The 17,079-nt window shown below is 35.9% G+C and overlaps 1 protein-coding gene across 1 annotated transcript in view; it reads left to right on the top strand.

The window, feature by feature from the left end:
• The window catches only part of LOC150090477 (uncharacterized), a 90,732-nt gene that overhangs the window by 58,199 nt on the left and 15,454 nt on the right, over positions 1 to 17,079 (top strand). Inside the window, exon 3 of the mRNA XM_090378068.1 lies at positions 3,314 to 17,046. Within this exon, the coding sequence (XP_090234194.1) occupies positions 3,314 to 17,046 (13,733 nt within the window). The remainder of the gene's footprint in view (positions 1 to 3,313; positions 17,047 to 17,079) is intronic.

Below are 17,079 nucleotides of genomic sequence, written 5' to 3'. Positions count from 1 at the left end.
GAAAGAAGGTGGTATGGGCCCGATATTAACAGTAACGAAAGTTGCGACCTTGGCAAATGTGATGCGGATGACGAAACGACCAGTTCGCCAACTTAATGTTCGGAATGCGGAACAAATCTGAAACAACTCGGAGAGAAACGAAGTAAATAAAACGCACTTAGAATCGCGAAAGGTCATCAAATAAAATGAAACATCACCCGAGAGTGTAAATGACTGAGACATGTAACAGAGTGCGTTCATTTGAATGCGATGTTCTCCTTTTCTGGAAATAGGGGAAAGTGGACCATATTGATCGAACATGTGATCGTAGACGTTTATCATCTGATGATTAAAGGAAGTCCCAGCGGGTGTCCAAAGAAAGGATTGGTACGTGGCCAAAGTTCCACTAATTAAGGTAATTCGGTTTATTGAGTCATTTGTTAAGAATGCCGGAATACTGAACTGTGGTGTTATACGTGTGCAAACAGACAGACAGACAAAGCTCTGCTAAATGATAGTCTCGTTGTCAATTCGCATATAAATTTGTGTCAAACTCCATTAGTTTGAATCTATTGTAGATGAGTATGGGAATGAATCAACTGCCCTCGGGGATAACATCCCACTTGGTGTAATCACCATCCTTCTGGATAATCCCGGGCGGAGAAGACCTCAGTTCGAATACTGTCTTTTTCACAACGTGGCCGAGTCAGTCGGCCTCCGGCGAGAGTAGCGTGGTTTTTTTCTCACGGAAACTGGGATTCTTCGTCCAACAAAGAGCAAATCTACCACAGAACACGCGCAGTTTACAGACATATTATGTACGGCGCAATATGGCTTTAGTTGCTGATGCGGCAAAAAAAAAAAATTGAAGCAACTGATGGGGAGAACTACACTGCACGGTCGTGTACAATCGATCAACAAACGACGAAACATCGCCCCAGGAGTCGAAAAGATGGACGATGTCGTCTTGAACACTGATCCAAGCTTTGCACTTGCGCCGCGAGTTTGGCGAAGACCAGTAAACGTCCCATCAGTTCTCGTCTCGTTTGTGTACACTAAGTGGCCACTTTATTAGGCGCACATGCCGAATAGCGAGTGGGTCCACCTTTAACCCGTAGAAACAACCCGAAGAAATAATAATTTTTTAAAGAATAATCTCGAATGATATTCATTTCGATGAAATTTCGGTATGACGAAATGACTGATGCATTCCCGAGAAATTCGTTGTAACGTGATTTTCTCTCGTACAAATTATTCTCACCTGTATTTTCGAAAATTAAATTTTTTCATCGTACATAAATAAATTTTCCATTTGTCTGTACGAGAATGAAACCTGTCTTGCTGGTAAATAAAGTCATCGCTATCTTCCTGAACTCGAGGCATCAACCACTGCCGCAACGTATCGAGGTAGGATTGCCAGTTAGAGTGGTAGAGGTACGACAGATAACGCCAACTGGCGGTGAATGATGGAACTACACGTCTCGGCAGTAACAACTGGGAAACTTTCATGTTTTCCTTTTCAAATGGTATAAATAAATAAATGGTATCTCTCTTACTCCATATGCAATAAATTATTAAAAGTGTTCCCACCATTTATAGACACTTTGTATAATAAAAACTATTTATCATCAATTTGCTATACACCAACGAGCCAAAACATTATGACAACCTGCCTAATATGATGTTGGTCCTCCACGGGCATCCAAAACAGCTCGTACCCGGCGAGGCATGGACGCTACAAGATTTCTAAATGTGTCATGCGGTATCTGGTACCAACACGTAAAAAGCAGATTCTTTAACTCCTATAAGGTGGGTGGTTGAGACTCCGCAGATAGGAGTTACTGTACCAACATAAACCACAGATGCTCCATGGGATTGATGTCTGCGGAATTTGGAGGCCAGGGCAACACCTGTAAGTCTTCCTCGTGTTCTGCGAACCAATCTCGAACAATCCGGGAGGTATGGCATGGCGCATTATCCTGCTGAAAGACGGCACCGCCAGAGGGGAAGACCATTGCCACGAAAGGGTGTACCTGGTCAGCAATGATGTTTAGGAAGGTGGTTGACGTCAGAGTGCCCGGTACATGGATGACTGCACCCAGGTTATCCCAGCAGAACATCTCCCAAAGCATGACACCGCCGCCACCAGCTTGTTTTCGTCCCACGGTGAATCCAGGTGCCATCACTTCCCTAAGTAAATGACGCACACGTACCCGGCCGTCCACATGGTGCAACAGGAAACATCATTCATCGGACCAGATGACCTTCTTCCAGTCATTCAAGGTCCAGTTTTGATGCTCGCATGCCCGTTGTAGGTGCTGTCGCCGGTGAATCGTTGTTAGCATGGGTACGTGGAGCGGCCTACGGCTACGCAGCCCCCTTTTCAGCAGGGTTCGATGTACTGTGTGTTGTGACACATTACTCCCGTCACGAGCATTCAAATTACCGACTAGTTGCGCCACAGTCGCCCTTCTGTTGCCACGTACCATCCGGGACAGCCTTCGCTGACCTCGAGCATCGTGGGCGGTTAGTGGGTTTCCCCTCCTTGGACCAATTTCGTTAGGTACTAACCACAGCTAACCGTGAGCATCCCACCAGCCGTGCCGTTTGGGATATGCTCTGACTCAGTCGTCTGGCCATTATAATTTGGCCTTTGTCAAACACGTTTAAGTTCTCTGCCTTTCCCATCTGAAGACCAAGAGTAACACTGATTAACGGAGCTCGGCATCCAGTGTTTTTTATACCGTGTTCCGACCCGAGCACGCACCGTAGTTCACCTGCAATTGCTTCGATTTGCATAACGACTCGTGGTCATAATGTTTTGGCTCATAGGTGTATAATCAATCAATGTTCTTTTTTGTTTCAGCTTATTTTCAGCATATGCTTTTCGCTTTTTGTGTTTTCCCTCTTTTCATTCCAGTTTCTCCTGCCCAAGTACCGATCCACATTTAAAAAACTTTGGGTTTCCGATGTCTACAACTTGGAAAGTATGGATTATGAATCATTTTATTGTAGCGCAATTTACAAAGACCAAATATCCACTCTATTTCATTTCAGAAGACACGCATCTCTGATAATAATTACGAGTTGATGCAAAAAGTATGAGATAAAAACAGGGCCCACTTTTCATGATTCATACGCTCTTTTGCAGAATTCTTTTTCAAATCAATGACACTCTCACTTTTTATACAATTAACCCTTGACTGCTTAAATATATTTATCATTCATAATTAAATATAGAAATTTCCCATTGATCATTTCTTCAGTAATAATAAATCCTTTCTAAGTGAATCATTTGTGATTCGATTGGTTACAATTTTTTCTTTCTTTTCAGAGCTTCTGATTCAACATTCGACCGAAAAACTTGCACTAGAAGTTCTCTTGAACCCCCAGGTGACAACGTTGAAACAGTGCCTAAAAAATTTACTCGCTGCAACCATTGGGCACAAACATCTCATTCACGCTGGATATGCATTTGCTGGAACAGGTTCCTGGATTTTACAGGATGGTGTTTTTTCATTCCAAGATTTTACTTCCATATTATTAGATGCAGACGTTCAATCAGCATTACTTTCCCATCCTGGAAGTACCGTCCATATACACTGTACGCAAGAAGGTCAGTGGACAAACAAATCTCTTCGGAAAGAATTTAGTGATACTGTTGTTTTAATTAATCCTGCCGACAAAGTCTCGTGTGTTCCAGGAGCGTCAGCTCTGATCGACTGTTTGGATTACGTCCTTATTAGTCAATCATTAGAAGAACTCATGAAATCCTCTCCAATTATAGGAAATATACGTTTCAACCGGCCAACGCTCTACGTATTTCCTGGTGGACAAGGAGATTGCGCCCTTTTTGGCGTGAATGGTTTCAATATGCTCATTGATGGTGGATTTAACAGGAGACCATGCTTTTGGGAATTCATTCGGCACTTAGATCGTTTGGATGCAATAATGGTAACCAGGTTAAGTGAAAATAACCTTTGCGGAGTTACAACGATGGTGAAACGAAAAGCAAGGCACCGTTCCTTTCCTCAGGTAGGATATGTGTTTTGTAATGTTGCCGAAGGAAAATTCTCGCCTTCTAATGAATTGGAAAAAGACTCTGGCGAACTTTTAGTAAGTGTAGTAACGGAAGGCCACGAATTCACAGAAAATCTTCACCAGTTAGGTCTGAAACCCCACCACTGCCTACGAGACACCATTATCGAGCCACTTACCTTATTTCACAAAGTTGGTCATGGCACTTTAGAAATGTATGTTTTGAGTCCGCCCAGAGACACACTAGAAGTAAGAGAATTCTTCCATCAATGGACGTCATACCGTGAATACTTCAGTACCTTTAAAACGAGCCTGAAACTTAGTAATAGAGAATTAGAGATTCCATTAAGCCACGTTATGTCAATTTGTGCTCTTCTGGTTTGGAGGCCGTCTGATCCAGAAGACACAATAACTCGTGTTCTTCTTCCTGGAAGTGCCCCTCAGAGTGTAATATTTGAAGGGTTGGAAAAGCTAAAGGGCTTGGATATACTGAGATATCCAGTATGTTCGCGCTTATCACTGACATCCATTGTCAAGGAAAAAGTTCAAGTAAAAACAAAAAAAATTGTTCAAAAAACTCAAGTTCCTAAAACCACAACACCGATGTCTCCCATAAAACGCCCTGCTGCAAAACATGCAGACATATCAAAAAGAGCCAGCACAGAATCACTCGAAAAAGGGCACATAGATTCTAGGCCGCAAATTAAAAAGATCGTGAGGCGCATAGAATCTGTAGAAAAACTTGCCAAAGAAGAACGGAAAGTGAAGAAAGAATTAAGAGAGACAAAAGTTGTGGCGGAAAAGGTATCCGAGAAAATCGAAACAAAACGTGTTTCACCTGTTACTTCTCCAAAAATACATGAAAAGCAAGAAGCCAAATCAAAAGGAATTAAAGAGGTTACAAACAAGAAAGCTGCTGAAGCCAGGGCTGTCAGTAGAAAGATGGAAATCAAGGCAAAATCGTCACCCACAATTCCAAAAAGTCCAGTGAAACGTCCTAAGGAAGTGGAAAGATCTCCCTTCGTTTCTCCAAAAAGAAAACAAAGAATACCACCTGTTTCGGCTGTTAGAACACAAAGAGTAACAAAAGAGATTACGAAAATATCTAAAGGAAAAGAGAAGATAAGTAAGATAGAAAGAGCTCCGTCCAGTTCAGAAGACATTTCTCATGTCCACGTTACAAGAACTGTAGCCACCAGAGAAAGGAAAAAAGGGAAACGACCTCCAGCAACAGAAGAGATTTCAGCAGCCCCACCTATAAAGGGTAAAATATCAGTTGAAGCGAAACTGAAAGCAAAGGAATCTAAAATTGAAACAAAAGTCACTCCGTCCAAACCTAAAGTAGAAGAAAAGGCAGCTGAAGAAGAAATCATTGACAAGTCAGCCATGAAAAGTCCGTCCGAAGAAACTTTTGTGCCAGAAGAAGTGAAATTAGAAAAACCAATGATCACTGAAAAGGATGAAGAAGAAGAAAAGGTATTGAAAGATGAGATAGAAGTAGAAAAGGAAAAAGAGGAGGAAAAGGTAATGCCAGAAGACATTTTAGAGATCACAAAGGAAATCGAGCAGAAAGAAGCGATAAAAGAATTAGAATTGACGAAAGAGGAAGCATTTAGGATAGAAAAGGAACAGATAATGAAAAGGGTAAGGGAAAGGATAGAGAAAAAGGATGTCGAAGCTGTTCATAAAGAAATAGAGAGGGCAGAGGAAATAGAAGAAAGAGAAATGAAAGAAATAGAAGCAGAAAAAATGGTACATGAGATTTTACAGCCAGAAAGCGAGGAGACAATTGAAGTGATAGAGAAAAAAGTAATATCTAAATTAGAAGCAGAAAGAAAGATAAAAGAAACAGAGGAAAAAATTTCAGTGGAAGTTGTAGGAAAAGAGGTTCAGAAAGAAGAAATTATATATGAATTTAAAAAAGAAGCAAAGAAACAGTTGTTTGAAGAGGAAAAGAAAGAAACACTAATTGAAAAAGAGGCAGAAGTTGTAGACAAAAGGATAGAAGAAGAAAAGATTGAAGAAGAGAAGATGGAAAAAGAGGTTGAAAAGAAAAAGGCAGTGGTGGAAGTAGGTGAAGAAAAGGCAGAGAAAGAAAAATTAGAAGTTGAAGCTGAAAAGGCAGAAGTTAAGAAAGTGGAAGTCGAAGAAGAAGCTGCAGAAAAGATAGAGGAAGAAAAAATAGAAGCTGAAGAAAAGGTAGAGGCTGAAATAGAAGTTGAAGCTGAAAAAGCAGAAGAGGAAGTTGAAAAGATGGCAGAAGAAAAAGGAATTGAAGAAAAGGAAGCAGAAGAAAAAGAAATCGAAGAAAAGATGGAAGAAGAAATGCACGCTAAAGAAAAGATGGAAAAAGAAATGGAAGTCGAAGAAAAGGCAGAGAAAGAAAGAGTAGAAGTGGAAGAAAAGTTGCAAAAAGAAAGAATACTTGTAGAAATGAAAGTGGATGAAAAAGTAGAAGTAGAAGAAAGAGTACAAGAAAAAGTGGAAAAGCTAGAGGAAGAGAGAGTAGAAGTGAAAGAAAAAGAACTTGTGGAACAGGTGGAAGAAAAAGAACTCAAATTGGAAGAAGTGAGAGCAGAAATGGAAGAAAAAGAATATATGGAAAAGATGGATGAAGAGAGAGTACTAGTGGAAGAAAAAGTAGTTGAAGAAAGGTTGGAGGAAGAGATAGAAGTATTAGAAAAAACAATTGTAGAAAAGGTAGAAGATGAAAAGGAAGAGTTGGGGGAGGAGAGAGTAGAAGTGGAAGAAAAGGTGGAGAAAGAGATAACAGAAGTGTTAGAAAAAGAAGTGGAACTGAAAGTGAAAGAAAAAGCAGTTCAAGAAAGAGTGGAAGAAAAAGAAATTGTGGAAGAAGTAGAGGAAAAAGAAATTGTGGAAGAGGTAGAAGAAAAAGTAGAAAAGGCAGAGGAAGGTGAACAAAAAGTAGAAGAAAAAGTGAAAGAACTTGTTGAAAAGGTAGAAGATAAAGAGAAAAAAGTGGAGGAAAAGAGAATAGAAGTTAAAGAAAAGGTAGAAGAAAAAGAAGTTGAAGAAAAGATAAAAGAAAAATTACTTGAAGAAAAGGTGAAGGAAGAGATAGCAGAAGTGGAAGAAAAAGTTGAAACAAAAGTGAAAGTAAAAGAAATAACAGTGGAAGAAAAAGAAGTTGAAGAAAGAGTGGAAGAAAAAATAGTTCAGGTGGAGGAAAAAGAAGTTAAAGAAAAAGTAGAAGAAAAAGAACTTGTTGAAAAGATAGAAGTAAAAGAACTTGTTGAAAAGGTAGAAGAAAAAGTGAAAAAGGTGGAGGAAGAGAGAATAGGAGTTGAAGAAATAGAAGAAAAAGAAATTGAAGAAAGGGCACAAGTAGAAGGAAAGGTAGAAGTTGAAGTTGAAAAGGCAGAAGTTGAAGAAAAGGCAGCACTTCAAGAAAAGGTAGAAATTGAAGTGGTTGAAAAGGTAGAACTTGAAGAAAAGGTAGCAGTTGAAGAAAAGATAGAAGAAAAAGAACTTGAAGTGGTTGAAAAGGTAGCAGTTGAAGAAAAGATAGAAGAAAAAGAAGCTGAAAAGGTAGCAGTTGAAGAAAAGATAGTAGCAGAAGAAGTTGAAAAGGTAGAAGAAGTTGAAGAGGTCGAAAAGATAGAAGTTGAAGTGCTTGAAAAGGTAGGACTTGAAGAAAAGGTAGAAGAAGAAGAAGAAGTTGAAGAGGTTGAAAAGATAGAACTTGAAGTGGTTGAAAAGGTAGAATTTGAAGAAATGGTAGCAGTTGAAGAAAAGGTAGAAGAAATAGAAGCTGAAAAGGTAGCAGTTGAAGAAAAGATAGAAGAAAAAGAAGTTGAAAAGGTAGAAGAAGAAGTTGAAAAGGTAGAAGAAGTTGAAAAGGTAGAAGAAAAAGAAGTTGAAGATGTTGAAAAGGTAGAAGTTGAAGAAAAGATAGAAGAAAAGGAAGTTGAAGCGGTTGAAAAGATAGAAGTTGAAGTTGTTGAAAAGGTAGAACTTGAAGAAAGGGTAGCAGTTGAAGAAAAGATAGAAGAAAAAGAAGTTGAAAAGGTAGAAGAAAAAGAAGTTGAAGATGTTGAAAAGGTAGAAGTTGAAGAAAAGATAGAAGAAAAGGAAGTTGAAGCGGTTGAAAAGATAGAAGTTCAAGTTGTTGAAAAGGTAGAACTTGAAGAAAAGGTAGCAGTTGAAGAAAAGATAGAAGAAAAAGAAGCTGAAAAGGTAGCAGTTCAAGAAAAGATAGAAGAAAAAGAAGTTGAAAAGGTAGAAGAAAAAGAAGTTGAAGAGGCTGAAAAGGTAGAAGTTGAAGAAAAGATAGAAGAAAAAGAAGTTGAAGAGGTTGAAAAGAGAGAAGTTGAAGTGGTTGAAAAGGTAGAACTTGAAGAAAAGGTAGCAGTTGAAGAAAAGATAGAAGAAAAAGAAGCTGAAAAGGAAGCAGTTGAAGAAAAGATAGAAGAAAAAGAAGCTGAAAAGGTAGCAGTTGAAGAAAAGATAGAAGAAAAGGAAGTTGAAGCGGTTGAAAAGATGGAAGTTGAAGTGGTTGAAAAGATAGAAGTTGAAGTAGTTGAAAAGGTAGAACTTGAAGAAAAGGTAGCAGTTGAAGAAAAAGAAGCTGAAAAGGTAGCAGTTGAAGAAAAGATAGAAGAAAAGGAAGTTGGAGCGGTTGAAAAGATAGAAGTTGAAGTTGTTGAAAAGGTAGAACTTGAAGAAAAGGTAGCAGTTGAAGAAAAGATAGAAGAAAAAGAAGTTGAAAAGGTAGAAGAAAAAAAAGTTGAAGATGTTGAAAAGATAGAAGTTGAAGAAAAGATAGAAGAAAAAGAAGTTGAAGAGGTTGAAAAGATAGAAGTTGAAGTAGTTAAAAAGGCAGAAGAAAAGTTAGCAGTTGAAGAAAATATAGAAGAAAAAGAAGCTGAAAAGGTAGCAGTTGAAGAAAAGATAGAAGAAAAAGAAGCTGAAAAGATAGCAGAAAAAGAAGTTGAAGAGGTCGAAAAGATAGAACTTGAAGAAAAGGTAGCAGTTGAAGAAAAGATTGAAGAAAAAGAAGCTGAAAAGGTAGCAGTTGAAGAAAAGATAGAAGAAAAAGAAGCTGAAAAGGTAGCAGTTGAAGAAAAGATAGAAGAAAAAGAAGCTGAAAAGGTAGCAGAAAAAGAAGTTGAAGAGGTCGAAAAGATAGAACTTGAAGAAAAGGTAGCAGTTGAAGAAAAGGTAGAAGTAGAAGAAGAAGTTGAAGTGGTTGAAAAGGTAGAACTTGAAGAAAAGATAGAAGAAAAAGAAGCTGAAAAGGTAGCAGTTGAAGAAAAGATAGAAGAAAAAGAAGCTGAAAAGATAGCAGAAAAAGACGTTGAAGAGGTCGAAAAGATAGAACTTGAAGAAAAGGTAGCAGTTGAAGAAAAGGTAGAAGTAGAAGAAGAAGTTGAAGAGGTTGAAAAGATAGAACTTGAAGTGGTTGAAAAGGTAGAACTTGACGAAAAGATAGAAGAAAAAGAAGCTGAAAAGGTAGCAGTTGAAGAAAAGATAGAAGAAAAAGAAGCTGAAAAGGTAGCAGTTGAAGAAAAGATAGAAGAAAAAGAAGCTGAAAAGATAGCAGAAAAAGAAGTTGAAGAGGTCGAAAAGATAGAACTGGAAGAAAAGGTAGCAGTTGAAGAAAAGGTAGAAGTAGAAGAAGAAGTTGAAGAGGTTGAAAAGATAGAACTTGAAGTGGTTGAAAAGGTAGAACTTGAAGAAAAGATTGAAGAAAAAGAAGCTGAAAAGGTAGCAGTTGAAGAAAAGATAGAAGAAAAGGAAGTTGAAGCGGTTGAAAAGATAGAAGTTGAAGTGGTTGAAAAGGTAGAACTTGAAGAAAAGGTAGCAGTTGAAGAAAAGGTAGAAGAAAAAGAAGCTGAAAAGGTAGCAGTTCAAGAAAAGATAGAAGAAAAAGAAGTTGAAAAGGCAGAAGAAAAAGAAGTTGAAGAGGTTGAAAAGATGGAAGTTGAAGAAAAGATAGCAGAAAAAGAAGTTGAAGAGGTCGAAAAGATAGAATTTGAAGAAAAGGTAGAACTTGAAGAAAAGGTAGCAGTTGAAGAAAAAGAAGCTGAAAAGGTAGCAGTTGAAGAAAAGATAGAAGAAAAGGAAGTTGAAGCGGTTGAAAAGATAGAAGTTGAAGTGGTTGAAAAGGTAGAACTTGAAGAAAAGGTAGCAGTTGAAGAAAAGGTAGAAGAAAAAGAAGCTGAAAAGGTAGCAGTTCAAGAAAAGATAGAAGAAAAAGAAGTTGAAAAGGCAGAAGAAAAAGAAGTTGAAGAGGTTGAAAAGATGGAAGTTGAAGAAAAGATAGCAGAAAAAGAAGTTGAAGAGGTCGAAAAGATAGAATTTGAAGAAAAGGTAGAACTTGAAGAAAAGGTAGCAGTTGAAGAAAAAGAAGCTGAAAAGGTAGCAGTTGAAGAAAAGATAGAAGAAAAAGAAGTCGAAAAGGTAGAAGAAAAAGAAGTTGAAGAGGTTGAAAAGATAGAAGTTGAAGTAGTTAAAAAGGTAGAAGAAAAGGTAGCAGTTGAAGAAAAGATAGAAGAAAGAGAAGCTGAAAAGGTAGCAGTTGAAGAAAAAGAAGCTGAAAAGATAGCAGAAAAAGAAGTTGAAGAGGTTGAAAAGATAGAAGTTGAAGTAGTTAAAAAGGTAGAAGAAAAGGTAGCAGTTGAAGAAAAGATAGAAGAAAGAGAAGCTGAAAAGGTAGCAGTTGAAGAAAAAGAAGCTGAAAAGATAGCAGAAAAAGAAGTTAAAGAGGTCGAAAAGATAGAACTTGAAGAAAAGATTGAAGAAAAAGAAGCTGAAAAGGTAGCAGTTGAAGAAAAGATAGAAGAAAAGGAAGTTGAAGCGGTTGAAAAGATAGAAGTTGAAGTGGTTGAAAGGGTAGAACTTGAAGAAAAGGTAGCAGTTGAAGAAAAGGTAGAAGAAAAAGAAGCTGAAAAGGTAGCAGTTGAAGAAAAGATAGAAGAAAAAGAAGTTGAAAAGGCAGAAGAAAAAGAAGTTGAAGAGGTTGAAAAGATGGAAGTTGAAGAAAAGATAGCAGAAAAAGAAGTTGAAGAGGTCGAAAAGATAGAATTTGAAGAAAAGGTAGAACTTGAAGAAAAGGTAGCAGTTGAAGAAAAAGAAGCTGAAAAGGTAGCAGTTGAAGAAAAGATAGAAGAAAAAGAAGTCGAAAAGGTAGAAGAAAAAGAAGTTGAAGAGGTTGAAAAGATAGAAGTTGAAGTAGTTAAAAAGGTAGAAGAAAAGGTAGCAGTTGAAGAAAAGATAGAAGAAAGAGAAGCTGAAAAGGTAGCAGTTGAAGAAAAAGAAGCTGAAAAGATAGCAGAAAAAGAAGTTGAAGAGGTTGAAAAGATAGAAGTTGAAGTAGTTAAAAAGGTAGAAGAAAAGGTAGCAGTTGAAGAAAAGATAGAAGAAAGAGAAGCTGAAAAGGTAGCAGTTGAAGAAAAAGAAGCTGAAAAGATAGCAGAAAAAGAAGTTAAAGAGGTCGAAAAGATAGAACTTGAAGAAAAGATTGAAGAAAAAGAAGCTGAAAAGGTAGCAGTTGAAGAAAAGATAGAAGAAAAGGAAGTTGAAGCGGTTGAAAAGATAGAAGTTGAAGTGGTTGAAAGGGTAGAACTTGAAGAAAAGGTAGCAGTTGAAGAAAAGGTAGAAGAAAAAGAAGCTGAAAAGGTAGCAGTTGAAGAAAAGATAGAAGAAAAAGAAGTTGAAAAGGCAGAAGAAAAAGAAGTTGAAGAGGTTGAAAAGATGGAAGTTGAAGAAAAGATAGCAGAAAAAGAAGTTGAAGAGGTCGAAAAGATAGAATTTGAAGAAAAGGTAGAACTTGAAGAAAAGGTAGCAGTTGAAGAAAAAGAAGCTGAAAAGGTAGCAGTTGAAGAAAAGATAGAAGAAAAAGAAGTCGAAAAGGTAGAAGAAAAAGAAGTTGAAGAGGTTGAAAAGATAGAAGTTGAAGTAGTTAAAAAGGTAGAAGAAAAGGTAGCAGTTGAAGAAAAGATAGAAGAAAGAGAAGCTGAAAAGGTAGCAGTTGAAGAAAAAGAAGCTGAAAAGATAGCAGAAAAAGAAGTTGAAGAGGTTGAAAAGATAGAAGTTGAAGTAGTTAAAAAGGTAGAAGAAAAGGTAGCAGTTGAAGAAAAGATAGAAGAAAGAGAAGCTGAAAAGGTAGCAGTTGAAGAAAAAGAAGCTGAAAAGATAGCAGAAAAAGAAGTTAAAGAGGTCGAAAAGATAGAACTTGAAGAAAAGGTAGCAGTTGAAGAAAAGGTAGCAGTTGAAGAAAAGGTAGAAGAAGAAGAAGAAGAAGAAGAAGTTGAAGAGGTTGAAAAGATAGAACTTGAAGAAAAGGTAGCAGTTGAAGAAAAGGTAGAAGAAGAAGAAGAAGAAGAAGAAGAAGTTGAAGAGGTTGAAAAGATAGAACTTGAAGAAAAGGTAGCAGTTGAAGAAAAGGTAGCAGTTGAAGAAAAGGTAGAAGAAGAAGAAGAAGAAGAAGAAGAAGTTGAAGAGGTTGAAAAGATAGAACTTGAAGAAAAGATAGAAGAAAAAGAAGCTGAAAAGGTAGCAGTTGAAGAAAAGATAGAAGAAAAAGAAGTTGAAGAGGTTGAAAAGGTAGAAGTTGAAGTGTTTGAAAAGGTAGAACTTGAAGAAAAGGTAGAAGAGGTTGAAAAGGTAGAAGTTGAAGTGGTAAAAGAAAAAGAAGTTCAGGTTAAAAAGTTAGAAGAAAAAGAAGTTGAAAAGGTAGAAGAAAAAGAAGTTGAAGAAGTTGAAAAGGTTAAAGTTGAAGAAGTTAAAAAGGCAGAAGAAAAAGAAGTTGTAGAAGTTGAAAAGGTGGAAGAAAAAGAAGTTGAAGAAGTTGAAAAGTTAGAAGTTGAAGTTGAAAAGGTGGAAGAAAAAGAAGTTGAAAAGTTAGAAGTTGAAGTTGAAAAGGTGGAAGAAAAAGAAGTTGAAAAGGTGGAAGAAAAAGAAGTTGAAGAAGTTAAAGAAAAAGAAGTTGAAAAGGTAAAAGAAAAAGAAGTTGAAGCTGAAAAGGCAGAAGTTGAAGAAGTTGAAAAGTTAGAAGAAAAAGAAGTTGAAGAAGTTGAAAAGTTAGAAGAAAAAGAAGTTGAAAAGGTGGAAGAAAAAGAAGTTGAAAAGGTGGAAGAAAAAGAAGTTGAAAAGTTAGAAGAAAAAGAAGTTGAAAAGGTGGAAGAAAAAGTTGAAAAGGTGGAAGAAAAAGAAGTTGAAGAAGTTGAAGTTGAAAAAGTAGAAGAAAAAGAAGTTGAAAAGGTAAAAGAAAAAGAAGTTGAAGCTGAAAAGGTAGAAGTTGAAGAAGTTGAAAAGTTAGAAGAAAAAGAAGTTGAAAAGTTAGAAGTTGAAAAGATGGAAGAAAAAGAAGTTGAAAAGGTGGAAGAAAAAGTTGAAAAGGTGGAAGAAAAAGAAGTTGAAAAGTTAGAAGTTGAAAAGATGGAAGAAAAAGAAGTTGAAAAGGTGGAAGAAAAAGAAGTTGAAAAGATGGAAGAAAAAGAAGTTGAAGAAGTTGAAAAGTTAGAAGTTGAAGTTGAAAAGGTGGAAGAAAAAGAAGTTGAAGAAGTTGAAAAAAGAGAAGAAAAAGAAGTTGAAGTTGAAAAAGTAGAAGAAAAAGAAGTAGAAATTGCAAAGTTAGAAGAAAAAGAAGTTGAAGTCGAAAAGGTAAAAGAAAAAGAAGTTGAAATGGTAGAAAAAAGAGAAGTTGAAAAGGTAGAAGTTGAAGTATTTGAAGTTGAAAAGGTAGAATTTGAAGTTGAGAAGGTAGAAGAAAAAGAAGTTGAAAAGGTAGAAGAAAAAGAACTTGCAGCTGAAAAGGTAGAAGTTGAAGAATTTAAAGTTGAAAAGGTACTAGCTAAAGAAGTTGAAAAGCTACTAGTTGAAGAAGTTGAAAAGGCAGAAGAAAAAGAAGTTGAAGAAAAGGTGGAGGAAGAGATAGAAATGGAAGAAAAAGTAAAATTAAAAGTGAAAGAAAAAGCTAAAGTGGAAAAAAAAGAAGTTAAAGAAAAAGTTGAACTAAAAGTAAAAGAAAAGGAACTTGTGGAAAAGGTAGAAGAAAAAGTGAAAAAGGTTGAGGAAGAGAGAAAAGAAGTTGAACAAAAAGTCAAAGAAAAAGAAGTTGAACTAATATTGAAAGAAAAAGTTGAAGGAAAGGTGGAGGAAGAGATAGTAGTGTTAAAAAAAGAAGTGGAAGAAAAAGAACTTGTGGAAAAGATAGAAGAAAAAGTGAAGGTGGCAGAAGAGAAAGTAAAAGTGAAGGTGGCAGAAGAGAGAGTAAAAGTGGAAGCAAAGGTAGAAGAAAAAGTTGAACTGAAAATAGAAGAAAAAGAAGTTGAAGAAAGAGTAGAAGAAATAGAACTTGAAGAAAGAGTAGAAGAAAAAGAACTTGTGGAAAAGGTGGAGGAAGAGATAGTACAAATGGAAGAAAAAGTTGAAGAAAAAGAAGTTGAACAAAAAGAAGTTCAAGAAAAAGTTGAAGAAAAAGAGAAAGAAAAAGTTGAACTAAGAGTGGAAGAAAAAGAAGTTGAAGAAAAAGTCGAACTAAAAGTGGAAGAAGAAGTCGAGAAAAGAGTAGAAGAAAAAGAACTTGCAGAAAAGGTAAAAGAAAAAGTGGAAAAGGTAGAGGAAGAGAGAAAAGAAGTTGAAAAGGAAGAAGAAAAAGAACTTGTTCAAGTAGTGGAAGAGACAGGAAAAGTCAAAGAACTTGTTGAAGTAGTGGAAGAGACAGTAAAAGTCAAAGAACTTGTTGAAATAGTGGAAGAGACAGTAAAAGTCAAAGAACTGGTGGAAAAGGTAGAAGGAAAAGAAGTTGAAGAAAAAGTTGAACTAAAAGTTGAACTAAAAGTTGAACTAAAAGAGGAAGACAAAGAAGTTGAAGGAAAATTGGAACTAAAATCGAAAGAAAAAGAAGTTCAAGAAAGAGCAGAAGAGAAAGAATTTGCAGTAAAGGTAGAAGAAAAAGTGATAAAGGTAGAGGAAGAGAGAAAAAAACGTGAAGAAAAAGAAGTTGAACTAAAGGTGGACAAAAAAGAAGTCGAACTGGTAGAGGAAAAACAAGTTGAACTAAAGGTGGAAGCAAAACAAGTTGAAGAAAAAGTACCCGTTGAAAAGATAGAAGAAAAGGTGAAAAAGGTGGAGAAAGAGAAAATAGAAGGTGAAGAAAAGGAAGAGAAAAAAGAACTTGTGGAAAAAGTAGAAGAAAAAGAACTTGTGGAAAAGGTAGAAGTAAAAGAACTTGCTGAAGTGGTTGATGTAAAAGAACTTATGGAAAAGGTAGAACAAAGAGAAGTCGTGGAAAAGGTAGAGCAAAAAGAACTCGTGGAAAAGGTAGAGCAAAAAGAACTTGTGGAGAAGTTTGAAGAAAAACAACTTGTGGAAAAAGTAGAATTAAAAGAACTTGTAGAAAAAGTAGAAGTAAAAGAATTTGTGGAAAAGGTAGAAGAAGAAGAACTTGTGGAAAAGGTAGAAGAAAAAGAACTTGTAGAAAAGGTAGAAGAAAAAGAACTTGTAGAAAAGGTAGAAGTAAAAGAACTTGTGGAAAAGGTAGAATTAAAAGAACTTGTGGAAAAGGTAGAAGAAAAAGAACTTGGGGAAAAGGTAGAACAAAAAGAACTTGTGGAAAAAGTACAATTAAAAGAACTTGTGGAAAAGGTAGAAGAAAAAGAACTTATGGAAAAGGTAGAACAAAAAGAACTTGTGGAAAAAGTACAATTAAAAGAACTTGTGGAAAAGGTAGAAGTAAAAGAACTTGCTGAAGTGGTGGAAGTAAAAGAACTTATGGAAAAGGTAGAACAAAAAGAACTTGTGGAAAAAGTACAATTAAAAGAATTTGTGGAAAAGGTAGAAGAAAAAGAACTTGTGGAAAAGGTAGAACAAAAAGAACTTGCAGAAAAGTTTGAAGAAAAAGTAGAATTAAAAGAACTTGTGGAAAAAGTAGAATTAAAAGAACTTGTGGAAAAGGTAGAATTAAAAGAACTTGTGGAAAAGGTAGAAGAAAAAGAACTTGGGGAAAAGGTAGAAGAAGAAGAACCTTTTGAAGTAGTGGAAGAGGGAGAAAAAGTCAAAGAAATTGTTGAAGTAGTGGAAGACAGAGTAAAAGTCAAAGAACCTGTTGAACTAGTGGAAGAAAGAGTTAAAGTCAAAGAACTTGTGGAAAAGTTAGAAGAAAAAAAACTTGTGGAAAAGGTAGAAGAAAAAGAACTTGTGGAAAAGGTTGAAGAAAAAGAACTTGTGGAAAAGGTAGAAGAAAAAGAAATTGTTGAAGTAGTGGAAGAGAGAGTAAAAGTCAAAGAAAAAGAACTTGTGGAAAAGGTAGAGGAAAAAGAAGTTGAAGTAAAAGTGGAAAAGGTGGGGAAAGAGAGAATAGAAGTCGAAGAAAAAGAACTTGTTGAAAAGGTAGAGGAAAAAGAAGTTGAAGTAAAAGTGGGGGAAGAGAGAATAGAAGTCGAAGAAAAAGAACTTGTTGAAAAGGTAGAGAGAGTACAAGTAGAAATAGTAGAGGAAGAGAGAATAGAAATTGAAGCAAAGGTGAAAGAAAAAGAACTTGTAAAGGTAGAGGAAGAGAAAGTACAATTGGAAGAAAGAGAAGTTGAAGTAAAAGTGGAAGAAAAAGAACTTGTGGAAAAAGTGGAGGAAGAGAAAGTTGAAGTTAAAGAAAAAGTAGCTGAAATTGTGAAAGAAAAAATAGAGGTTAAACAAAAGGTGGAAACAAAAATAGAAGTTGAAGAAAAAATAGCAAAAGAAAAAGAAATTGAAGAAAAGGTAGAAGAAGAGGAAGTTAAAGAAAAGGTAGGAGAAGAGGAAATTAAGGAAAAGGTAGAAGAAGAAGAAATTAAACTAAAAACAGAAGAAAAATTGGAAGTTGAAGAAAAGGTAAAAGTAGCAAAAATTGTTGAAGAAAAAATTGCAGAAAAAACAGAAATTGAAGAAAAAATTTCAGAAAAAACAGAAATTGAAGAAAAAATTTCAGAAAGGGAAATTAAAGAAAAGGTGAAAGAAGCAAGAGTAGCTGAAGAAAAAATAGAAATTGAAATTGCCAAAGAAAAAGAAATTAAAGAGGAAGAAATAGTAGAAGGAATAGAAATTAAAGAAAAAGAAGAA

The sequence above is a fragment of the Mastigoproctus giganteus genome, chromosome 1 (genome assembly GCF_048544385.1).
Source record: "Mastigoproctus giganteus isolate SK-2022 chromosome 1, ASM4854438v1, whole genome shotgun sequence".
NCBI classification, from domain to species: domain Eukaryota; kingdom Metazoa; phylum Arthropoda; class Arachnida; order Uropygi; family Thelyphonidae; genus Mastigoproctus; species Mastigoproctus giganteus.
This window is presented reverse-complemented; position numbering and strand designations above follow the sequence as displayed.